The 25,247-nt window shown below is 41.6% G+C and overlaps 3 protein-coding genes across 38 annotated transcripts in view; all 3 read left to right on the top strand.

The window, feature by feature from the left end:
• nrbp2b (nuclear receptor binding protein 2b) overlaps positions 1 to 2,484 on the top strand; it is a 37,124-nt gene extending 34,640 nt beyond the window's left edge. For all 4 annotated transcript variants that reach the window (XM_071484865.1, XM_071484863.1, XM_071484864.1 and 1 more), the window contains one exon: positions 49 to 2,484. In XM_071484865.1, the coding sequence (XP_071340966.1) occupies positions 49 to 135 (87 nt within the window). In that variant the 3' untranslated portion in view covers positions 136 to 2,484. The remainder of the gene's footprint in view (positions 1 to 48) is intronic.
• A 792-nt stretch (positions 2,485 to 3,276) lies between these two features.
• puf60b (poly-U binding splicing factor b) lies at positions 3,277 to 11,627 on the top strand. Of its 10 annotated transcripts, none has more exons than XM_071484850.1 (12): positions 3,277 to 3,382; positions 3,958 to 4,054; positions 4,281 to 4,376; positions 4,854 to 4,943; positions 5,462 to 5,512; positions 6,640 to 6,801; positions 6,936 to 7,028; positions 8,354 to 8,567; positions 8,649 to 8,839; positions 9,517 to 9,631; positions 10,586 to 10,833; positions 10,964 to 11,627. In XM_071484850.1, the coding sequence occupies exons 3-12, from the start codon at positions 4,299 to 4,301 to the stop codon at positions 11,261 to 11,263; spliced, it is 1,542 nt and encodes a 513-aa protein (XP_071340951.1). In that variant the 5' UTR covers positions 3,277 to 3,382; positions 3,958 to 4,054; positions 4,281 to 4,298; the 3' UTR covers positions 11,264 to 11,627. The 10 variants fall into 10 exon arrangements, with proteins under 10 accessions (XP_071340951.1, XP_071340947.1, XP_071340955.1 ...); XM_071484846.1 differs by having other exon boundaries at positions 8,649 to 8,881; XM_071484851.1 differs by having other exon boundaries at positions 3,321 to 3,441.
• Positions 11,628 to 12,492: 865 nt separating this feature from the next.
• The window catches only part of scrib (scribble planar cell polarity protein), a 65,922-nt gene continuing 53,167 nt past the window's right edge, over positions 12,493 to 25,247 (top strand). For 8 of the 24 annotated variants that reach the window (XM_071484823.1, XM_071484843.1, XM_071484821.1 and 5 more), the window contains exon 1: positions 12,495 to 13,596. In XM_071484823.1, the coding sequence (XP_071340924.1) occupies positions 13,438 to 13,596 (159 nt within the window). In that variant the 5' untranslated portion in view covers positions 12,495 to 13,437. Of the gene's footprint in view, positions 13,597 to 25,247 lie in introns of all 24 variants that reach the window. The other 16 variants (XM_071484830.1, XM_071484819.1, XM_071484829.1 and 13 more) reach the window with 10 other exon arrangements.

The raw sequence follows: 25,247 nt of genomic DNA, 5'->3' as shown, positions 1-25,247 counted from the left end.
CTGGTCCTGAAAATTTGGCCTTGACAATCTTTTGTTTGTGATGAATAGGAGGACAGTGAGAAGGTGGCGGGGTTCCTGGAGGACGCCATCTGCCGACACCGGGTCCGAGCGCTTGCCTCTGGGACCACACAGTGAGGAGGGGTCATGACAGCGGCAGGCCCAGACAGAGGGGCCCAGGGCGATGACCACACGGATCAAGAATGGGAGAGGGCAGCGGGCAGGATCACACAGCTGGGAACCGAGGGGTGCGGTGGGAGCTGACCCAGCTGGGGATAAAACAGGGACAAATACAGAAGGACGCTGGCCCTTGACAGTCAGTAAATCATCCCAGACAGAAGGAGCAAACGCTAGCACTGAGAGAGGAACCGAAGGCACCTCTGGTTGGAGGACCAGAGGCATCATGGCCGTGTTCAGCACTCCCACAGAGCAGTGGAAGATTGACAAACTCCCTGCCTAAAAGGGCTATCATGCCTTAAGATATCCTGACAACTTAGGTTTTCCATAATGCCACTAATCAGAATGGATATGTTTTACTTACAAATGCAGCAGCTGTGTTTTCGGAAGAACGTTTTATTGCTCATAAGCCTCGTTTGCACTCCAATGTCCACTTTGATTGGTGAAAACTCACTCTCCGTCCCTTCCAAGCCAGAACCTTCACCTTATTACAGTTTTAGGAATTCAATATTCCATCCATCGTGCACTGTTAATACTCATTCAGCTGACTTATTTATTTCTGTTTAACTGTGAACAATAGAGGCATCGCACAAGCCTGTTTTTTGGATTTTTCTTTTTGCTTTATTGTTATGGTCTGCAGAGTTACACACCTCAGTTCACTCTTGGGTTAAAGGCTATTTCTCCCAGAGCTAAACACGCCACGCCTAATTGTAGTGACAAGCAATGAGATGATGCCTCTCTTTTATCCTGTAGTGCTCTTAAGGGTTTTCCCTGTGAAAGTGTGAAAGCCAAAGACTTGCAAAGTGCCTGATATGGCAATGTACTTTGGACAAACCTTCCCTAATGAAACAGTGGCATCAAACCCAACTTGGTAATTTGGAATTGAACTTACTCTGGCTGACTTTTACAGTTTTTAAAACCAGATGCATTGATTTGGACTAGACAGATAAACTTGACACCCACTAATGGAAGCTCCATTAAGAGCTGCAGCCACTATATTGGATAAATGGATCAGATGATAATGCTCTCTGCTGCAGCTAATATTAGTTTGGGAAGAGCTACGGCTTATGTAAAAAAATAAATAAATAAAATTGGAATACATCACAAGAAGACTGTGATTTAAAAGCATAGTCATATGTAAATGGGAATAAGGCTGCTGGTGATGTGATCTTAAGACTTATAAATAAAAATCGCAATGTTCTTAATAAATCTTACTGCTATATCTATTTCTTTTGCTGTATTTCCCAAACTATCTGAGGATATTTTCTAACACTGATTTTGTTTTGTAAATGTGTTTAGAGGTATTTGAAAGGAAAAATCTAGCCAAATGTTCTGAAAATTTATGGTGCCAAGTATTTTGCCAGGTCTTTTATTGATAAGTAGAGCTATTATGCATAAGCATTTAGCAGCCTCCATGAAGATTTCCATGGGCTGCAGATGCTAAAACATAATCTCTGATAGGATGAATGGAATATTTTTGTTTTGAAGACATTAATTTACCAGAACCACATCTACTGTGCTTTTATTTCAGACAATATCGGAGTGAACCTTGGAAATGATTACACTGCAGCCCACACAAACACAAAAATAGAATACATCCCTTCGGCTCTGCTTGGTTTCTTTTCAAGAACCAAATCTCAGCACCATAAAAGACTACCATTTGGGTGGATTTTCCCTTAACAAAACTGGACAGTTAAAAAAAACAACAGTGAATTTCCTGATCAGTCCTGATCAGTCCTCAGCAGTATACTCTTGTTTGTCAGACTCACGTAGCTCTGCTTCATTTGTTTCCCGGGTCTGTAAAGTTGCGGTTTCATAACAGTTATGCTGCTGTACAGTCATTGCTTACAGTACTTACTTACTATACTCTGTGTCAAGCCTTCAGTGTGTCTTTGAAGACAGGAGCCCTGAATACTCCCAGACATTCACCTACTATAGGCTGTGGTGTACATATTTGTTTGTGGCTATTAAACAGGTTTACTTTGGACAGCATTTCAATGCAAAGCAGTGCCACTGTTGCTCTCATTTGATCTAGTAAGCTGCATGTCTTAATAGCCTGCAACCATTCAGAACTTTGCATTTTGCCTTTGTCAGTCACAGTTCAGCTCCAGGGGGGACCTGACCAAGAAAATGAATGTTTAGACTGTGCAAACATGAAAAAAAAACCCCATCCATATCAGTCTTACGTTATGTCAGATTACTTTTTTTCCCGTGACTCTGTTGAATGAAACTTGCCTTTGGATGTGTTCCACTTAAACCTTTGTTAAATATTGTAGCTACTGCAATTAAATAAACTATATGTAAAATGTTGGTTATGTCTGAAATTATTACCATGTATTTATTTATTTATTTATTTATAACATTAGGAGCTTGAGACATATTCCAGTTTTTATATTGAGGAGGCTATATTTTATATTTTCATTAACAATTTTAATTTCAATTTAATTCTTTCAAAATGAATTCAATAAGTAAGACATTTTTTATACTTAGGAGGTATATCCAGAAACAGAAATGATAATGAGAAAAAATTCAATTGGTGTCTGAAATCCAAATTATCTAACCTATGTTCCCTCGCCTCTGTCCCTCGGGTGATATTATAGTTATATCAATTTAGAAGCAAAGGAACAGTTGAGTGGTTGAGTCAGTCTCTTAGAAGCATGTAATCAACCTAGCAGTGTTTAACACAATAGGCTACAATAATTACCAGACCGTGAGTTAGCCTATATTTTGACTATAAGATGCCTATGAGATTCTTTCATTAAAATGAATACTGTAGCTATAACCTTGGTTAAGAGAACATCAAATAACTACATCTATCCAGATTTGTGTGATTATTGTGTGGTCACAATTTTGTATATCAGCTACCAAAATATGTAACCCCATAGAAAAACACAATACCCAGGAGAAGCCATCAGAAATATATTTGATTTTTTGATTTGATGGTACTTGAGTATAAAAAAACATTCACAGTGGGAATATAGTTTAGGCTGAAACTCATAATAAGGGCATATAATTTGATGGGTCCTGCAATTATGAGAGTGAAACACGCTGCGACTGCCATAGACGAACTCCCGTTTTTCTTCCCAATCACGAAAAGTATCGCGATAGATCAACCATCGCGATACTTTTCGTTCAAAACGGGAACATCGCGTTGTGGTGTGTGGGCCTCTCCAAGAAGGTGTGCTTCATGGCGGTTACGGAGACTGCGGTAAATAAATTCCTTGATAAAGAGACACTTTGAAAGTTTTCAGCCACAGTGGTCGTTGCGTAAGTAATACGCGATGTCTGGTAGAATGCAGTTGTACTAAATATGCTGTAAATTGACTATATATAATCACTGGGGAAGATGCATGTTACTTTACGCGCCATAGTAATGAATGCCTAGCACTAGCTAATGTAAGCTAGCTCCTTGCTAGCAACAAAGATAACGCCGTCATTTGAAAAAGAAACAGGCCTCGCTAATCAGGTAGTGCTATTTTTTATAATTATACAGCTCAGGTTACTAAGGCATAATAAAGACGGATCTTTATTAATGCCCATATCAAGTTTAGTTAAATATTTCTTCGGCTAAGGGTTAGTTATAGCCCGTTATTGCTCTTTCACCTAGCTAGCGAATGTTAGGATGAAAGCCACCATTAGCATTCATGTGCATCAAGCTAACGTTAGCTGTCCAAAATCTAGGGAAAAACGGGCTAGCTATGTGTGGATTGCAATGTAAATATAAAAATGCTAGCTGCCTGTTTATCTTTTTGTTAGTCTGAAGGCATCTCTTATTTCCCCTAGAATTTGTTGAATTGTTAAAGCTTCCCCATCAGTCCTCTTCCCCTTGGGGGCTTTCCTGCCTCAGTCTGGTGGACCCAGCGATTAGCGGGTTGTGTAGGTAAGGAGCTCGTCCGGTCCCACCTGGTTTAAATCCGGGTGTATGTCCTGTATATGCAAGTATATTTAATGATAATCTGTGCTATGTGAGGTTATGTGACTTAATGATTGCAATACAGGGAGTTTGTTACTGGGAAAATTAAGTCATGGATTTGTATACAGGCAGGTGTTTGTGCTTCAGACGCTGTTTTTCCGTTTTTGTGTGAATTGCTGTTTCTGAATTGCAGGGAGGTGAAGCTCTGACGATGGAGAATGGACAGGGCACAGGCTCCAAGCTTGGCCTTCCGCCTCTCACTCCAGAGCAGCAGGAGGCACTTCAGAGGGTAGGACAGATCTGACATACTTCGTTTACCTGAATGTACCCTTACTTATAATGTCATTACTAATGGAAGTTTACATGCACATAAGTACTGTGTCTTGGCAATCCATAAACCTCTACTTTACATGGATGTAGGGGCAGAGAAACAGAATGGATGGAGAAATCATAACAAATAGTGATGACTCCTCATATCTAGCTTATATTCAAGTCTGACTAAAATTAACACAGTCTAGCATGTAGAAGTCTAAAGAGGTTGTTTCAAGAGTTTCCTCTTGAAATGAGTAAGCCACACTAAAAAAATATTAACCTGCTCCATGTACATGCAATTTACAATAAAGATGTTACTATAGTGCAGGTAAACATGGTGTCCAATTTCATTCATTCTCTGAGGAAATTGGCCAACATTTGTCTCAGTTATTATGTTACAACAGCTTTATGTCCATATGAGGAACTTAAATGTAATTCCTTTCTACTTTTCCAGGCAAAGAAGTATGCCATGGAACAAAGCATTAAGAGTGTGTTGGTGAAGCAGACCATTGCCCATCAGCAACAACAGCTCACCAACCTGCAGGTGAGATGTGTAAACATTTTTGGTACTTCGCCAAACAAAATGTTTGTAATGTGCCTGTAACTTATGAGCCTTAATTCTAGACAGAGTATCTTAGCCGTTTTATACATGAGTGATTCAGACATCTGTCGTTTCAGAAGTCTGTTTTGGTTTATCTCCTTTGGAAGTCTTACTCCCTTCTCCCTCATGCCCTGGAAAAAATCACGTGTAGACCATGTGCCGTTGTTTTTGCTTCTGCTCTTTTTCAGATGGAGAAAATCGTCATTAAGGAATTGGTTATCATGTTAAATGCTTTGCACTTTTAAAGGGGACTTGTCTATGTTTATTGCTGTGTGGTGATTTGTAATTCAGATAGGGGAGGCAACTCCACAAACTGTATGTTGTTTAGAGGGAAAGTCTGAATATAGTATTAGCCTAACCGCTTTTGTCTATCTAGCAAAGCAATGACCTTTTTGCAAAAGCAAAGCTAAGGGATATCTAACCTACTTTTCAGCACTTTTTTCATCTTTACTGTCTTTCAGATGGCAGCAGTGACAATGGGCTTTGGAGATCCTCTCTCACCTTTACAATCGGTCAATAGATTATTAAATTTTTTTTTCTGTGCGCATTCCCAATGGAAAAGGACTGTTACCCTTCTTTTACTGGTTGCTTTGGCAACAATCCCTGCCTTTTTATCTAACCAAAGAATGCATATTTTGAAAGAACACATGGCTTTCTACTGCTAGCATACCAGCGACCATGTCTGTAATTCAGTGTGAGATGAATGACCGATGTTAATCGTTGAAGCTCTCGTTTAACTCGCAATGGAGTCATTTGCATTGGTATTTTTTTTTTTACAAGAAGATAGCCAAAGGTCTTTGGCTGTTGAGGGGATTTTTTTAAAGGGACTTTCTAAAGGGTTTATAAAAGTCACGTCTCTGAAAAATATGCATTTGCTTTATTTAAGAACAGAAGGCTCTTGGCATGGGACGAAAGAGGGATAGCAATCCCTTTAATGGACCAAAATGAGAGAACTGCTGGAACAGGGATCTTTTGGCCATCTCAAAGTCAAGTTTTTTTTTTTTTTTTCAGTTAATGAACTAGTCATTTTTCCATTATGTCATGAATTAGGCACATGTTACATTTTGTTGGTAATAGAAAGAAATGAACAGAAGCAGACTGACTTAAAGGCATCAATAAACACAGCAACTTCTGGTGGTTAAACCATCCCTCCCCTTAGACTTGAGAAGAAAGTTTGAAATGCTTTCATCGAGACTTTGTATGGATTTCGTTTGAACTCCACGATTACTTTTGTTACCTTACTTGCATCCCTGGACTACAGGTCAGTTACTGAAGCCAAATGTTTGTGAGGGCTGTGCATGTCAATCACTTCAGTGTGTTTTCCTCCATATGTCTGTTCCATAGAAACAGAATAGAGGCCATATTATAATTACAAGTGGTGACATCAATATATTATAACTGTTATACATGTTAGTTTTTCTTCACAAAGTTCTTTCCATTGATTAGTTTCCCATTATTACCCTATTTACCTGTCCAGACTTCCTAACTTGGAATTGGCCTCTAACTATTTTTGGGGAAAGCAAGCACAGTAGAAAATACACATTTATTATTAGTGGTTGTGTGTGTGTGTGTGTGTGTTTTTTTCTTCCTTTCTTTTACTCTCTAATGCTTATCGTGTGTTGTTTTTCCTGGTTGGTAGGTGGCAGCTCAGCGGCAACGTGCTCTAGCCATCATGTGTCGGGTGTATGTGGGCTCCATATACTATGAGCTTGGTGAGGACACCATCAGACAGGCCTTTGCCCCCTTCGGCCCAATCAAGAGCATTGACATGTCTTGGGATTCTGTTACAATGAAACACAAGGTCAGTGTCATTTAACTGTTAAACCTTATCCAAATTCTGCTCTTCAACTTTGATTTAAATGCAGGAGGTTACAAAAAAGAGGCTTCAGTGTTTGCAGACGTTCTGTTTTTCTTGTGTTTTGTTCGGCTGTGCAGGGGTTTGCCTTTGTGGAGTATGATGTGCCAGAGGCTGCTCAGCTGGCTCTGGAGCAGATGAACTCAGTCATGTTGGGGGGGCGAAACATTAAGGTAAGTTGTCTGGAGATATGAGTATCTCTCGAGGTGTTAGCAACACAACGACAAAGAGAAACAAATTCATATCTCCCTTTCTATAACTATGTCTTTTTTGGTGTAGTTTGAAACAGGAAGTTGGATTCCTTCCTGGCATTAAGGATGCGGAGTCAATTTGTTAATTAACTAATTTTGTGATACTTATTACTTGTAAAATTACTCAAATATGACTAATTTCTCTCTCTGCTTGTCTGTGTCTGTTTTCAGGTGCGTGTATCGTGTGTGGGTGTGTGTTTAGTGTACTGTCTGCTTGTGTTGTGTGTGTTATGCTTCCATGATGTCATCAAGGCTGTTTTAGTGACCAGTTGCAGTAGGATGCCCAGCGGCGCATGGCGTCGCTCTATGTCCATGGTGTGCTGATGATGGGCTGCGCCTGGTTGGTGTTGCTTGGCCGCCCCATCTGTAGTACAGATCCCAGTCCCCCTTAGATGCTCGTCTTACATAGGGAGTTCAATTCTGTTATCAAAGAAAGGAAGTTGTCAAGAGTGCGTAGCCGTAGCATGAGACATGTATTTCGTTTCTCTTTCGGTTTTGCCACCAGCTCAGCTAGTCACGCGGTGCATAAACCTGGTATTTTAAGATAAAGGTATATGTCTCTGTTAAATAGCGTTGCAGATATTTGAAAAATCAGCTTTGTATTTGGATTGTAAATTGGGTGATATTTGGTACTAAAGGAGAGCTGAGAATTTGCATAGTTTACACAACTTCAAGAAGTGATAATAAAGTGATGAGATTCATGCCAAACGTTGGTGCTCAGCTGACCAACATCTTCCAAAGACCCTGTTTGTTTGACAGTCAGTCGGGTTTTGAATTTGTGGTAATTTTTAAATGAGAGGCATTAATGAAATGGTGCAAACAGTCTACATAGTAGGTGAAGTAATGTCCACAGTTTAGTGTTCTGGTCATGTCTTATCTCGGAGCTTTACTTTATGAATTTAGTAATCATTGATTATTCATTTATTTAGTTTGATACTTGAAAAATAGACTGAACTAGAGTATTTTGTACCTGGTGGCCAGGATGAGGCTAGATGCAGGTTTCAGATCTCAAGAAAAAACTTATTTGGTTTTAAGGAGTGTAGTAATGGAAATGCCCCAAAGCACAACCAGAGTAAACCTGACAGGACGGCTTTGTCATGAGTGTAGGTGAGAGTGGCTTCAACTGAACTCGGTGGCTGCCGAAAGTTACCGCTGCAGGGACATATAGTTTTGCGGGAGTGCGTTCTCGGGGGTTTGTCCCATAAACCCCTTACTCAGTAGCCCTGCTGGTATGATCTGTGCTATAGGTTGGGCGGCCAAGTAACATCGGTCAGGCGCAACCCATCATTGACCAGCTGGCAGAGGAGGCGCGCGCCTTTAACCGGATCTACGTGGCATCTGTCCACCCTGACCTGTCAGATGATGACATCAAGAGTGTGTTTGAAGCCTTCGGAAGGATCAAGTCTTGCACGTTAGCCAGAGACCCCACCACAGGGCGACACAGAGGCTTTGGCTTCATTGGTGAGCTGGGGGGCCCTCATTCGCTCGTGCTCTTGCGTTGCTGTTGCTCTGCTACTAACTACTATTTTTATCCCCTTACAGAGTATGAAAAGCCTCAGTCAGCCCTGGACGCTGTGTCTTCTATGAACCTCTTTGACCTGGGGGGTCAGTACCTACGGGTGGGCAAAGCAGTGACTCCGCCCATGCCCCTACTGACCCCCACGACCCCTGGTGGTCTGCCACCTGCTGCAGCGGTGGCTGCAGCGGCAGCCACTGCTAAGATAACGGCCCAGGCAAGTATGAATCCCTTCCAAAGGGATTTAATGGCCTTCCAGGTAAATATAACTCAGATCTAGCTAGAATTGACACAAAAAAGCACAGATAAAATGGGCATAGAACTTTTATTGATGTGACTGGGAGAAGGCCAGTTTTGTAGAGATGACATAAAAACTGTAGTTGCCCTGATAAAGTGTCAATTTAACTGCCCTGAATATGAGACATTCTTGGCTTAATTAAAAAAATCCAGTTTAATGTGTTGAAAACACAAACAACCTAAAATACAATATTAAAGATTTTCATTTCTTTTTGTATGGTATTCATTGTGTAGTAACATAAGTAATCAAAGCTCCTCCCATTCACTGATTGGGTGTGTAAGCTAAGAGTCCTCTCTCTTAGTTAGCACATTGACAGCTATTTTTCAGTCAATGACTAACCAGACAGTTGTGTTCGTTGTAGGATGTTTTCATGGTTGAAAGCTTTTAACATTACTGCAATATATTTATGACTTGCTAAGAACAGTCAGCCGTTGTTTAGTAAACCTGTACTGAAATATTGTTGGTGACCTTGATTTTCACTAGAGAGGCAAGGTTGAGCTCACTGTGTGCCATGCTCTGTGATTGTTGACTGTGCTGCCTTGTGCTGTGTTCTGTGTGTTTCCCTTACCTAATGTCTTCGGCCCCCCTCTCTTAAGGAGGCTGTAGCCGGCGCATCAGTCTTGGGGGCGTTAGCTGCGCCCCAACTTCTCGGTCAGCAAATGGGAATACCTCAGGCTGTTATGGCTGCCCAGGCACCAGGGGTCATCACAGGTGTGTACAAAGACATGAGCAAGTGCTCATTTTCATAAAAGAAAGAGAAAGAAAGTTAAATTAATATTAATTGTGCTTTATAGTGCTGTTTGAAACATACAACTTTACACGCAATTCACCTTATTGCTTTAACCAATTACAAACTTTTTAAGGGCTGTAAACTGAAGGTTTATGTGTATAGCATTTATGTTTAGGCTTTTCTGAGCAAATTAGTAGGTAACAGACTGGGAAAAATTGAAGCAGATGTGTTCCTCTCTTGTTACCCTTATTATACCTTTTTCAGTTTTCAGCATGGCTGCAGAGAATCTGGGTTTTTAGTTTAAGTCAGTCATAACCCTCACAATGACTTGCCCATTGTTATGTTTACAGTTACAGACATATTTGTCGACCCAATTGTTAGTGTCATGGAAATCTAGACCAAAAATCAAGCCTGGTTGTTAACACAACCTCATTTGTCAAAGCATTAAGCTATGAGAGTTTAGCTAAACCTCGCTGTTACCTAGACTTAAAGCTCCTTCTTTGAAGATGATTAAATGGATTTAATTTCAAGAAGCTATTGTTAAACTGTGCGACCCAACATGTGGGGACATGTGGCACAAATTGCTAAAAATGAGTACCCACATGAGCATGAATCACAATTACTGTACATTGCCAATACACAGATGGCTTAATCCGGTTAATGATTTTATTAGTCATGGGCAAATTATTATTTTTATGACTAATAGTTCATTGATTTTTACCTTTTTTATAAGGGATAATAAATTAGGGAAGAAAAATGTTCAAAACAAGAAACGTCAACAACAGGATCAAAATTTAACTCAACTCAGAATGACTGTGGTTTGTTTTTTAAATACTTCACCAAGGTTAATTCTTTATTCTTTTGTTTTATTTCTTAAGAGAGCATCTGTTTGTACAGTTCATGTCACTGACTGCATGTCTGTCTTTTCTCATCAGGTGTGACTCCAGTGCGTCCTCCTATACCAGTGCTTCCCCAGGTTGGTCTTGTGAACCCAGTGCTCGCATCACCACCAGTCCTGTCTAATCAAGCTGGTGGCTCCAACCAACAAGAGAAAAAAGAGGAGAAAGAAGAGATGCTTCAGGATGGTACAGGACAGGAGATGTTGAGTGACCAAGAGCACATGAGCATCTCAGGCAGCAGTGCCAGACATATGGTGATGCAGAAACTGCTTAGAAAATCAGAGGTGAGATTCAGGAAGTGAAGGGCTAAAATAAAAGTTATTGGCTTGAGGAAGGCTTCTATTTACTTTTTTTTTTTTTTTTAATTATTAAACTTGTTTGTGCTGATTGAATTTCTGCCTTTCTTCTCTCCAGTCCACGGTGATGGTGCTTCGAAATATGGTTGGGCCAGAGGACATTGACGACGACCTTGAGGGTGAGGTGACAGAAGAGTGCGGCAAGTTTGGATCTGTCAACAGAGTCATTATTTACCAGGAAAAGCAAGGAGAAGAGGAGGATGCAGATATCATTGTCAAAATCTTTGTAGAGTTTTCCATGGCCTCAGAGATGAACAAAGCTATCCAGGCTCTCAATGACCGCTGGTTTGGGGGTCGCAAGGTTGTCGCAGAAGTGTATGACCAAGACCGTTTTAACAGCAGTGACCTGTCTGCATAAAATGTCTGAAATGGTTCACCAGCACCCATCCCCATACCTGTTGCCCAAACTCATTTCAGTCATTGCAGCTAGAGATGCGGGCCTCTGAAACTTGTAATTATGTTTTTATTTTCTTTTTTTAAATTCCTGTTGATATTAATGTTAACCACCCCATTGTGGGGATTCATTCAGAATACTTTGTGTCAGATTTTGCTTTGTGATCTGTGAAGATTCCCTTTTTGGTGCAAGTTTCAAATTTTTGTAATCCAGTCTTGTAAAACATTTAGGTTATCCTGCTTTAGTTTCTTTTTTCTTTCATGAAAATCCCGGGACATGTAAACACTTTTTCTTTCTATGATTAAAGGTTATTGTTTGTCCACAAAAAGTGTGATGCTAATTTTTTTTATTAAGGGTTGTGAATGAAGAATCCTTTTAAAGATGCATTTGTAAATACGCTTATGTGTTCTGGTTGTAGAACATAGCGTTTGATTACAAAGTAAAAACATACTTAAGGCATCTACTGATACAGTTTTATTTGTACCTCTCAAACACCTTACTGTATAATCATTTGAACAGAGCTATTTTCCTTAATAGTAATTTTGAGACCTTTGTAGAGATTGTAAGCAAATACTGTGTTTTGCCTGTATTTAAGTAATTGTTGCAGTGATCTACTTGAGACTACTTTAACTCTTTGCAAAGGCAGTTTTCCTGTTTGGCATACTGCATGTGGTCATAGTTTTTGAAATGCCACAATGGGTTTGTAATTAGTGGCAGATGGATCTTGAATTATCCTACACTGCAATTGGTTGTGTTTATTTTTACTAGATATTTTTTAGTCCTACGTCTCCAGTAGCTCAATTATTTAAGTTTGTGTCAACTACTTCCCACTAAACAGTTAAGGGGTAGAATACAATAATAAATTGTTTTGCAAAAATCAGTGTTTGTATTGGATATTACCTTGATGAGAAAACAAATGCTTATCGTGTCATTAAACAGTAAAAGCGACTGTTGGAGTCATAAAGATCAGATCTTGACCTATGCTCAAGGACACTACTGGAAAATGCCACGTGACTCAAGGAAGTTAAACTGAAATTAGTCAGTAATGACACAATTACATGTTTTTCAGGCATGAGTGAATTTACCAGTGTGAGATTTGAGTAAAGCTGGGACTTTCAGGTGACGCCAGTACCTGCCACTAGGTGGCGCTATAAAGCAATGTGTGGCCTCAGCTACAGCGGCGCAAAGCGGCGGCGCTCCAGCTCAAATCTAGCCCAGCCCCCCACACGCCAACCCGGCCTCCCTCGGCTCAACAAGGGGAGGGAAGTGTGGCTGTTGCTGAAGCTCCAGTTACCGCTGCTGGCGTTTTACCTACGTCGCACTGAAAGAGCAGTCACCGGGCAGTCTCCTTGACGTTTTTTTTTTTTTTTTGGGGGGGGGAGATGTTGTTACTTCACACACCGGTTAACAAGGTGTTTTCTGTAGCTTTAGTGATACAAGTGTTGGCTAACAGCAGCTCGGCACAAAGGCGTCCAGTCAGCTACTAGCCGATGTTAGCTAACGGTAACTAGCTTGCTAACAACACAACCGGTGAGGACGAGCACATCCTTGCGCAGCGGCACTCGGCTTAATCTCTGCTGACTCCTTCCGTGGGAGATTGTTGACCGCTTTGTGATACCTGTTTATCTGTAACCTAAGTCGCCACCCATGACTGGGCCACTTCAAGCAGCGTTTCTGCAAAGCCGGGCCGTCGGCTGCATGATTTTCAGCGGCAGAGCTTCGGGCTGATTCCGGGGGGATGGTGGCGGTAGCAAAACAAGCTAACGTCGCTCCGTCTGTGTGAAGAAGTGAGCGCAAGAAGTGAGGAAACGCTTTAGCCAATTGGGAGGTCTCGGTTTTGTTTATGTTAATTGTAATTCCGGGGTGGATGACGCCGGGACGAACCTGACAATCCTTGAACACTGCTGAACTGAAACTGGGAATATCGCTAACAGATCGAAGGGATTATTTTTGTCTCTAAGTGGATTTCGGCCTCCTTTTCAGGGTCGTCGTGGGAACATAGTAAGTGTTTTGACATTGAGTGAGCCCGCTCCCACAAAATATTATCTGTCCCAGCGACCCCCACCCCCCCCCAGCTTCACCCTCCGATGCGGAGATTTCAGTAGCACCGGCAACCAGATTCCCCTCGGCGGCCGGACATGCTGAAGTGTATCCCCCTGTGGCGCTGCAACCGCCACGTCGAGTCGGTGGACAAGCGGCATTGCAACTTGCAGACGGTCCCTGATGAGATATTCCGCTACAGTCGCAGCCTGGAAGAGCTTCTCCTTGATGCCAACCAACTCAAAGAGCTACCAAAGGTATGCGGGGTTGTTCACAGACCAAGAATATCTCATCTGCGTCAATCAGTGTCTATATTTGTGTCTTGTGCTGATGGTTTTCTGTGCCAAATTCACCCTGCATCAAAAACACACTTTCACAATGCTGTTTTATTCGTAAATGTGAAAAGCGAAGGTCATTGCCTGTTGGCATAAGCAGTAAAACAGCTTGCATGATATTACCTGCTCAGGTACTTCCTTAGCAGCACAGGTACCTCCTTCCTAGCTTTCTTGGAAATGGGTTTGGTCATTGCAGTGCTGTACCAGCATTATGACATGATAGCAATAAAGTATATTTTATACACATATAGTAGAGTACATTTTTGTTTAGTTTTGTTTCACACATCTGTAAATGGAAAACGGTATTTCAAAAGTCATGAACTTAAGTCATGAACTTTTGAAGAACACTACAACTTAATTTTTTATATGCCTGTGTTGACAAGTATTTCCTGGCATAGCTTGTGTGAAGGAAAAGTGGATTGGGGTGATGGGATGTTTGTCAGTCTTGGGCTCTATGGGTGCAGGGTATGTGCTGCATCTTCAGAGGGAGTAGTCCTGACCCAAACAGCTGGCACACACCATGTTTCCTATAGTAATGGCATCGGTGGCTTGTTTGAGTGGATCAGTGTGGGAAGGCATGCGTGGAATGAGTTGCAGCTCCGTCCCCACCCACACTCCCACTATTTAAAATATGACAAAAGTCCTCTTTGCATAGCCAAAGAGTTTATTTTAAGGTGAATAGGATTGTTGTTGGTCTGTTTTCCCTACAACTCCTCAGAGCACTGAGACAAAACATTTGCTTGCTGGACTTTCTCCTAGTTTTATTCAGTGTAAGGCATTGTTCATTATCAGGACCAGACAGTGGCTGTGAGTGTGATGGAGGAGAGAATTTTTCTGAATACACTGGCCAGTAGTAGACATTTTCAGTCCTTCACATTTCATGGCTTTAGGTTAGTGGTGAGAGGGACAAGTGGCACATTCACTAATGAAGTTTGTTAACAAGTCAAGGTCAACAGAGGCTGAAGTGTTGACACAGGGCTGCCTGTTACCTTCTGGGAATCACAGGCAATAGAGTTTTTTTTTTTGTTTGTCATTTAGTTGTGGATACACATTTGTTGCAGAAACTAATTTGACTTAATTTTCAGTGTTTTGGTAATTACAGGTCATGCTCACAGGACAAAAAACATCAGCTAAAGGTAACAAAGTCCTGAAACTCCAGAGTTACCCAGAAAAGATTTGTGTTATCGAACAATTCATTTGCTTTCATTTTAATTTTCTCTTATAGATATTTTATTTTAGAACAGCCCTCTCTGTTAATGTGCAATAGCTGCTCGATATTTAACCTGTTGTCAATGTTGTTAATGGGATAGGGCCGTTTCTCGGCACAAAACCTCAGGCCTACTTTTCCCGAGGAGGCTTACCTAGAGACAGACAGTGCCTTCCCCCCATTTAGTTCATACCTGTCAGACATCCACAGTGTACCTGGTGCATTGCGCTTAAAATACTTAGTGACAAATATACACAGACAATTAACCGACACAGTCTCTCTGTGTGGTGCTGGATTCAACCGGGAGACATAAATGCATGGTGACAGAATGTCTCGTGTGGTTGTGGTGAATACGTAGCGTGCAGACACAAAGCATATGGGCTCTCTCTGGTCCTCAGAGTCAGCGGGGCTCTAGTGAGGGAGCAGTGTGAGAGGTCAGGCCCATACAGGGTTTAAAACCAGTGCACTGACTGTATGATGATGGTATTAGTATAATGAGCTCACAAATGAGTAAGGGTCTGAATGCCTTTTGCGTTTCCTGCTCCATCTTTGCCGCTGTGTATTCATGTCAGAGATGAGTCTGTGGACTTGCTTGTCAGTTTTTGGCTATTTTTAGATGTCAGTCTAACATCCTGGGTCAGTTTTTACTCATCAGTTCACCCCACGCGTCTGTAAATGAGGCCACCTTCCATTACAAACAGTCTGGACAATGTTGGCATGCGTGTCGGCTGCACCATCGTGTACAACATATGCCATAGACTGAGAATAAGCGGCTCAGAGGTGACACCTTCATGAACTGTCACTTCTTTTAAAGCAGGGCTGCAAACTGTCCTGGGAGACAGCCACGAGCATGCAGACCAGTAAAGCAGGGCTAGTCCCAGTCAGGTGAATTTATGTGAGCAGTAACATTTTGAAATCGTGGAACTACACGATGATATAATCAATTATTAAGTCATTAAATTATTTTAAACACAGCGAACTCTTTAAATTAATAATGAACAATAAAGCACGACTTGTAGCTGTGTTCAGTGCAGGGCTGCTGGGGATGGATGGTGTAGATCGTATTGGTAGGGTTTTAACATAGTGAACAGATGGAGATTTAGACGTGCTGACAGTTTCTTAAGTTTGCTGTGACTTACCCCCACCGCACTGCCCACCAATCTTAGATTATGCTCTCTGCAGTAATGGTGTCTCCATTCGCCACAAAAAAAATAAATAGAAAAAGGTTATTGTCTAATGTGGGGCAGGATGGAAGATGGTATCCTGGCGGTGATTTTGTTACAGGGAGTTGTAGCATAAGGCATCTGTATGAAATGAGTTTAGAGAACATGTTAAGTAGGCAGCTTGTCAGGAATTCCCCTCATGCTCACACATCCTTAGCTCTTAATGCTGCATCGCGGCTCTTTTTTCTCATTGGCCAAAAACTAATCTCAGGTAGCCCTTAATGGGTCTTTTGTTTTGCTATTAAGACATTTGTCGTAGGTTTTCAAGCAGTTTAACCATAAAGGAGCCATGGTGACAATGAAAACACCAGAACAGTGATGGAGAAAACCGTGATCACTTATTTTAAATTTAAATTTACAGGCCTGTGTTTTTTTTATGGATGAAGCCTTTATTTGTGCTCATGTTTCTCTGTCGGTCATTAAAGATGTGCTTGTGATAGCCTGGTTAAAAGTAATACCGAACAATACATATTTGTGTATACTTATTCTCTGCTTTCAGTTGGGAAGTCTGCAATCAGAATTTCTTTTTGCTGTTTTGAAAAACTAGCCCAGCTTCAAAGATCCTGTTGAGGAAGAGGGAATTATCTTTTTAGCCATTCTCAAGTCCCATGACGGGTTACAAAGAAGTCCATTCACCAGTCCGATTGCCCCCCCCCACCCCTCCCATATCCAATGTCATGGCTCTTAGTGTTTCCTGTGTACATTGCACTGCCCCTGATCAAGCTTACATTAAGCATATCATTACTGAAATGATCATTTTACAGATTTATTGTAGGCCAGTTATGCTGGTTTAAAAGCACAAGCAGAGCCATTCTTGGAGGAGCCAGGTGGACTGCAGGTGTAGTAGGCAGCAGCCCAAATAATAGCTCTTGTGTAAGGACTGAGTATATCTACATGTTCTTGTTTTGGCTTTTCCATAGTTAAAACAGGGAACAAATCCCTGATGGGTGTGTCCCCATGAGACGTTGCGAAACAGGTTTTATGTCACTCCTAGTCTTATTACCTAATGAGACCTATTGGGTACAGTTGATATGCTACAGTACTTGCCGCAACCACAAATATGACAACTGTTGCAGCCAACAGGACACGTATCACTAGTGTATCAGAGTGAACACATGTCTTTTGGTCAGCTTTTGGTTACATCCATAGATGAACAGCTGAGTGATTCATCAGTCAGGTTTTGTCTCAATGGGAAAATGATATGTTTACATGCTTGGTAGTCTGAATAAAGTGGAAGTATATGTGCATGGTAAATAGGAAGGATGACTATGCAGTCTATGCTTAATCCTCAGCTGTCACCAGTGCCCTCTCTGTGTGTCCTGGCAGATCTGTGGCTAAAGGGCAGATTAGGGCTTCACCCGGCCGTGAAAACGCCCCTCAGCACCACAGTTTTGAACCCCTGCATACAGGCCAGTGCGTTTCAGTGAGTGCCTCCTCTGGGAGCTGCTTTTCTGCCATGTGGGTCTCTTTTCGAGCACATAAACGCACTGATAAAAATCTGAATGCTTTTCACTTGGGTCCCTTGTGTATGTTCAGCCTCGGGTCAAGTGAAACCCAAATTAGACCCCTTCACTCAGCTCTTGCTGAATGTGAATTGGTCTACCATTGTTTACCCAGGCCAGAATGGTGAAGTGTTTTATTTTATGTCTTTGTTCCTTAAATCTGTCTTGAGGAAGATTGAAAATGGTCTGACTTGATCGGGAATGGCTCGCCACCTATTTACTGTATAATTCTTAATAAAGATGTCAGAAAAATGCAGCCTGGGTTTCAAAGTCAAAAGTTTGGTGTTCACTGAGCAAAGTTTGCTTTAATAATCTAGGACGTAGACACTTCACACTGTATTCTCACAGTGAACTGTTGAGCCTGTCTTTCATCCCTCAGTTTCCATTGAACTCTACAGGAGAGCCCTGGTTTGTCTCTCCCCAGCGAATGGCTGAACTAGGCTAGGACCAAAGATAAATTACACCTGCCACTGGCCTCTCTGCGGTAAAAGCACATTGTTACTCAGGCTCAGCTCTTTCTCACTCTTCTGCTCTCCTCTTCTCAGCTTTGGTAAAGCATGTCGAAGCCAGCAGTGCTATTGTTCACAAAGTGTAAATGAATCTAAAATAAGCTTTGTCGTGTGAATCTTTTGTTCCTCGGTTTGTGATTGTAATTGACACTACCCCCACCATAACTGTAGAAGACCACATCCGTAAGAAAAACAGAAGTAGATTTTATTTTTTTAACTTTTGTAATCAGTCCTTCCCAGTTCAGGCCTGGGCTGTGTCAAAGTGCCTGAAAAAAAGAGCGAGAAGAAGCAACAATGTGAGAGATGTGAATTTCTTTTTGATGCAAGAGCACATTCAGCAGGTTTCTTTGTCTGAGCTGATGACCAGCTGGTCTCACATCCTGCCTGCCCCCCTCCCCCCAAACTGGAGGGACCAAGGGGTAATGGGAGGTGTGTGAGTGAGAGAAAGAGAGAGAGTGAGTATGATGTGGTGGTGGTGGGGGTGTTGGTGGGGGTGTATTTTATTCCGGAGGTGGATTAGCTGGAGAAGGGTGGGGTGGTTGGGGGCCCTGGCACCTCACCAGTGGAGCTGAGCTCCACTGATCCTCAGTCCTCGGGGACTCTGGTGTTGGATCCATCCATCCATCCATGAACATTGCAGCCTGGGCTGATATGCAGTGTCAGGTGGGAAAGAAGCAGTCAGAGAGCTGGTCACAGAGCTAACAGCTGGTTCCCTGGAGACTTCTGCATGGTGTAGATGGACCCTCTGCTTTGTTGTATCTGACAAGCGGCTACACACACACACATTCTCCTTCCCTCACTTTGAGTTTGAGAATAATGCTTTCTTCCCGGGAAATGGCAGCAATGTCAACCGTGTAATGTCAGGCCGACAGTGCACAATGCTGCTATATAGCACAGATATAGACAGTTACTCCTTGTATTTTTGATGTGAGCCTGCACATCAGTGGTGGCGTGGAGTATGTGGATGTGCTGTCCCATCTTCTTTTGACAACACTCACCTATTCCTCAGTGTCAATGCTTTTTAAATGGAGCTTTTGTTGTTTGCCTGCAGAATCAAATCCCTGTTTGACACATCCCATCTACAGGGACTCAGTACGACAATTCTGGTCATTGATCAGTTGTTTTGAGTCATTTCTCAAACTGAAATGACAAACATTTGCTAATCTCAGCTGCTCAAATGGACAGATTTGATCATTGTAAGTTGAAAACCTTGCAGATTTTGGAGTATGTATTAGACAAAACTTATAGTTTGAATGGTTGTAATGAATAAATTATTAATTGCAAACCAAAGTTGGCAAATCATTCAATAATGGAAATGATTTATTTGCAAGTTTATGAGGTAGAAAAACACAGAAGCTCACAATGACATTATTATAATGTTGTTGGTCCCACCCTGTGTGATCCAATTGACTTTTAGCAATGTATTATTTCCTGGTCGATGTTGTTCACATGACATGCATCCAGTGATTCCCTGCTTCACTGCAGTGGCCATGTGATTTGGACCTGACACTGTCTCACCACTCTGCCATGCACTCTGGCCTCGGTCGCCAGTCTCAAAGGTAAACACGGAGGCAAAGCTCTAGTGAATAATTGATGGCGGTGGCAGCTGTTTGCGATAGGGGAGAGTCTGTGGCTGCGCTGCATGTCCTGCTGGAGCTCTGTGATAGGACAGGAGAACTGTTGGCTACAGACGCTGAAAGCACACAGACAAGATGAGCAAGTTAACGCCATTTTGTCTTTTTTCTCCAACTGTGCAGTGATGTGTTGATTTTATTTGGTCAGAAACCAGTGTTTAGGAACGGCAGAGCTAAAGGGCACAGTCCACACTCCTGTATCCAGGAGCAAGGAGTGGCACACTCAAATCCTTATAAACAAAACCTTTTTCCACTTTAACTGATAGAAATAAACTTTGTCTGAAGTGGCATCATTTTAGGGCTACACCTAACATGTTGGTCATATTCTAGAGATATTCAGTTGGTTAATGGTTGGAACAGTAAATGTCAGAAAATAGTGAAAAGTCCTCATTGCAATTCCAAAGTGAAATCTTGAAATGTCTTGTATTGTCCAACCAAGACTCAAGATCTCAACAATATTCAATCTGCTATGCAATAAGAAATTGAAAAGCAGCAAATCCTCACAAGGAATGCTTGGTATTTTTCAATGAAAAAGTTAAAATAATTGCAGATGAATTGCGGCCGATTTACTAGTTGATTTGCTGACTAACTGTTTTAGCTCTATATAATTTTATAGCACTTCAGATGTTGTTCTGTTGTTGGGACATTAGAGTCTGTTAGCTTGAAGAGCAAACTTTTAAAAACCACACATAACTGCATTGGTTCTGTCCTGAGTAAGAAAAGTCTGGGCTGAAAATACAGTATTAGTTTCTGCCTACAAAAAGGCAGACAAAATTGCCTTGTACATGGTTGGTTGTTTCCCATCCTGTTCCCATCCATCTAGTGCTAGATGTTTACTCTGCTTGAGTAAACCCTGTCTTCGTGGCATTTGCATGTTTTCAACAGGTGACGTTTAGGCGTCAGACTCAGAGAGAGAACGCTGCTGCAGATGAACACGTGAGGTTTAAAGTGGTTAAATTCGGCACTGACATTTCTTTGGGGTTGGAAGCTGTTCCTGAACCTTTTGATCGTAGAGGAGCTCAGGAACTACACTCTCAGTCACACAAATGGGCCTTTTGAGGCTAATCTGTCAGGGTGCTGATGTCTCTGTGGGGGGAATAGGTCGCCTGGGATGGCATTAAAACTGACCACAAACAAATGCTGCCCTTTATCTGCCGGCCACACACAGTCATTGAAGGCCTCTATCTGTCACCGTGAAAGCTGATAGCCCTCACATCCTCAGCCTGGTGTTCTTTCTCTACCTGTGGCTGTGGCTTTGGATGCGTGGCTGTCCCTCACCTCAAGCTCTCTTGTCTCCATCAGATTTAGCGTTCACAGTAGAAGACACTGCCAAGATTTAGAAGTGGTGTTTAACCAGTGTTTGAATTCAGCAGTAGTGATGGAAATTGGAGTTTATCCAATCAACAACCACTTCTTCTACACAACAGCTACCACAACAGAGCAGCTCTGCTTTTATATTGTGTTGAGAAACAGGTGGCCAGTTCAGCTAGTCCCTGCTTCTCAAAGCTCTGGTTTGTTTTTCTGTGGGGCAGCTCGGACTCTCGGGCAGCGTCTAGGTTGGGGCCAATCTGATTTGTTGACGCCTGTGTTTTTCTTGTTGATTCCTTTTTTGTTGGGAGCGTCTGTGTGAGCAGGAAGTGGGAATAATCAACTGAGCCGTGGAATGCTGTGTTTTGTGAGACCATCTCCACTCTTTTTTGTGACTCTTTTTTTGTGGAGCATTTAGGGATCTTTAAGTCCAGGCATGAAAAGATGAGGTTTGAGAAAAATTGGCTGATGTTTTATTGTTGTTTACTCCAGCACTCCCCTCCCTCCTTGAACAGCACTGTTTCTGTTTTGTTCCCCGCCCCTCCCTCTGTCCTGTGCACACACTCAGAAGCTCAGTGTTTCTAACTGATAGTGTTTATGATAAGTGTTGTAAAGCTCCTTGTTTCTCTGTAATCCTACAAGATGCGGTACCAACCTGCAAAGGAATGTTAAGCCAAAGAGCTCAAGAGCCATGATAAAGTAGTACAGTAATGAACTCATGGCTGCAGCAGTGTTTCCTACCATGCCGGTCTGCACCACTTGAATACTCTTCACTTGACTCACTATCTCACTGCCTGTCATCTACAGGACTCCAGAGTGCCAACATTTGGTTCCATTTGGGGAATATTTTTCCCCAACCCAGCCCATTTTTGATTGATGACTGTCTCTAAACTTCTGTGTCGTGCATCTCTGAATAGCAGACATGTTTGCTCTCCATCGAGAACTGGTGTCTCCCTGCTTTTGTGCCTCAAGGCTTCTGTTAAAAACTGCCGCTTATATCAGCCAACTCAAACCCAAAGCATCGGTTACTGACTTAAATCTGTGCTAAAATGTCACAGTTGAAAGAAACACTACAAGTGTGTGATCTGAATGTACACAGAAAAGATACAGGCCAACGCTGATCGATTATGACCATGATTGATAATATTATAATATTAAAAATGTGTAATAATCAGGGACGTTGAGAGCTTGGTTGGGGTTCTGATGAATAGCTCCCATGAGACAGCTGGGCAGCCATTCATGTGTTGCCATAAATACTTTTTTCACATGTGTATTTCTAGAACAAATTTGTATCTCACTGCCTGTCTGATTAAAATACAAATGTGTGTACTATGCAATAACAGATCCCCACGGCAGAGCTCAGTGTTTTGAATTTCCTAATCATTGAAGCTGTTATTGACTGAATAATCATTTAAAACTTATCTAAATTGCTATGTTGTCTACCTCTCTTCTGTATTGATCACGCTATTGATTTTGCCTACCATTATCCAGTATCACTGAATGTTATAGACGTTTTCTTTGTCTGTATTTGTCAGGAAACAGCCATGTTGAGATTAGATTATTATGTCTGTTATTAAGGTGTATTAGTGGCCGTAATTTCTATACTGATTAGTGTTTTATATGAGTGTGTTTTCCAGCCAGTTGCTGACTAACAGGCCACAAACAAATACACTGCTTCTCCCTTATTTACAAGGGTTTTATTCAGATTTCATCATATTTTGCTTAAGATTTGCTCCATTCTCCACTGTCCAATTACAACATATGCTCCTGTCTGTGCCAAGGAGCTGTGTAACCTTTTCCACTTGGAATAAATCAAAAAATGACAAAAAAAAAAAAGTATTTAATGCATTTTCTTCTTGCTTCCTTGTATTTGTGTTCCTGCAACTTTGGCAGAACATTGGTATCAATAACGTCAATTTTAATTTATATTTATCTGTAGAAAGAAAACCTTATTATAATTTATAGATTTGACTTGAAGCATGATATATGTATATTCGCTTTGCAAAATGAATGCAATTTCTGTCAATTTCAAATGAGCACATGAAATAAAGCTGTCCACTTCCAAAGATTAAAATTCTAAAAGTCAATCTATATTGATCAGAATAATTTACCTACTTTCCCGCAGCCCCGCTTCAGATATGAATGAAATCTGGAATTATTCCCTCTGAACAGCACAGCCGTGTAACAGAACAGAAAAACACTGGGGCAGCTTTTGAACTTCTGTATGAGGCAGCCCCCAGTCTTGATGGGAATCGAGAACTGGTTCCAAATTGTCAAAACCATCAGAATCACATGCCTTGGAGCTTATCAATTCTTTTTATCGATGCTGGCAGTTTTTTTTCTCTGACATTTGTGCGTTGCAAAACAATGACGTCAACCACATGGCGTCTATGCTGATGGAAACTTGCAGGCTTACAAGAAAGAGTCATGGCAGAGAGGAAGAAACTGTCCAAACGTTCTACACTGTTCAGACTCAGACATAATAAAATGGCTGCACTGATGCTGAAAACCTGTGTAGTTCTACTACTTTTTTCCATACAGAAAACTGATTAGGAATTGACAAAGAATCAAACTGATAATGACAATGGTATCAATAAAATCCAGTTCTTACTTAAAATGTTAGGGGTCAGGTTGTTCTGATTTGGGAGGATTGTTTTTCAGTTTTGAGGGATTTAGAGGGAAACAGTGCTACACAGTGATGGTTGGTTAATTGGTTATTGAGCAAACACAATATAACACAGGCTGGATGTGAGGGTTTTGCCACATGACCAGTTTCAGGCTTCTAATAGAGAAGTGCTGATGGGTGAGTGTTTATGTGTATGACAGAGAATAGATGTGAGAGGTCAATAGAAAGCACAGCAGGGTTCTTTGGAGGCAACAAAGCAGCATGCACGCACGTATGGGTTGTGTTCATGCCAGCAACAAACAACAAGCGAAGCAGTAACAGGCTTCTAGAGAGGAGATGGCTGCAATTCTTCCTGTGTGTGTGTGTGAGAGAGCATCAGCAGACCTGTCAGTCAGCCCTCGACACACATCTTTTCACCTCCAGTGCAGCAGTCCAGCAGTTTTCTGCTCACCTTTGCCTTGTTTTTTGTTGATGACTTTTAAGTAAAGTGACATGGCCACAGCAGAACAGCTGGATCTGATGACTGATTCAGTAAGTGTTGATAGTTAGAGCATTGTTGTGGCAAAAGGTCAGTTATTTTAAGTTTAGGAACTGGAGCGATTCACAACGCAACTCTTTGTTTTCATTGTCTCATTGCTTTATCCTCTCAACGGGCAGTTTTCTAATAATACTTTTTCCATCGCTGTTGTGTGAGAGAGTTTGGACAAACTTCACAAAACAATATTTAGGCTCATGGAGCGGTACAGAAAATAAAAATATTTTGTGCCTAGGCTTGCACTTGTGTGTTTTCTAGTCTTTAATTAAAAAAAAAAAAAAAAAATAGAAGGATTTTCCTCAACTGTGATAGACCTCATATAACAGGCGTTTTAAGCAAGATTGCTTCAACTTTCCCTAAATGGTTTTGCTAAAGTGTGAAACATTGGAGGAGAAGTAAGCTTGGTGTGCTCTGTGTAATTAACTCAGCATAGCTGTGTTTGCACTGCAGCACGTGACATCCGAGGAAATGCAGGCATGCCTGGAATCTCCAGGAGCTTGCCCTGCCCTCTGGAAGCTCCACTCACTCCGCTCTCTCGCTCTCACACACACTTGAACTTAGTCATTTTACATTCCTGTTGGTGAAGCCCACACACAGACCCTATACATAGCCTAACACTGAAGCATGCGTGATATGCTCATGTTGCTTCAGTTGAATTGTCAAGCCAACCAAGCTTAATTTCAGTCTCCCCTTGTTAAATATGAGTCTCAGCTCATTCTAACAGTGTTGTAATTAAGACAGCTCGTGTTCTTCTGGGTCTTAAGACACAAATGGGAATACAGTGAAGGTGCTCAGCTGAAAGACTGTAGGAAAAAGCTCAACAGCACTTCTCAATGAACGCCCTGGGTTTTTCATGTTTTGTAAGGTAATTTCAGTTCATTTAGCAGACACAACCTGACAGAGTCCAAGCATTAATTTGGCTTGGCTGATAAACATATTTTTACTGCATGTACATTGGTATCGGTGTGTATGTTGGCTGAAAAGCAACGAGAAATTGCAGCACAAAAATGCTGCATCTATGTCTTAGGT

The sequence above is a fragment of the Trachinotus anak genome, unplaced genomic scaffold (genome assembly GCF_046630095.1).
Source record: "Trachinotus anak isolate AG129_WGS33_773 ecotype Australia unplaced genomic scaffold, CSIRO_AGI_Tana_v1 ptg000009l, whole genome shotgun sequence".
Taxonomy (NCBI): domain Eukaryota; kingdom Metazoa; phylum Chordata; class Actinopteri; order Carangiformes; family Carangidae; genus Trachinotus; species Trachinotus anak.
The sequence above is the reverse complement of the archived record's forward strand: the minus strand, read 5'-3'. Positions and strand labels throughout refer to the sequence as shown.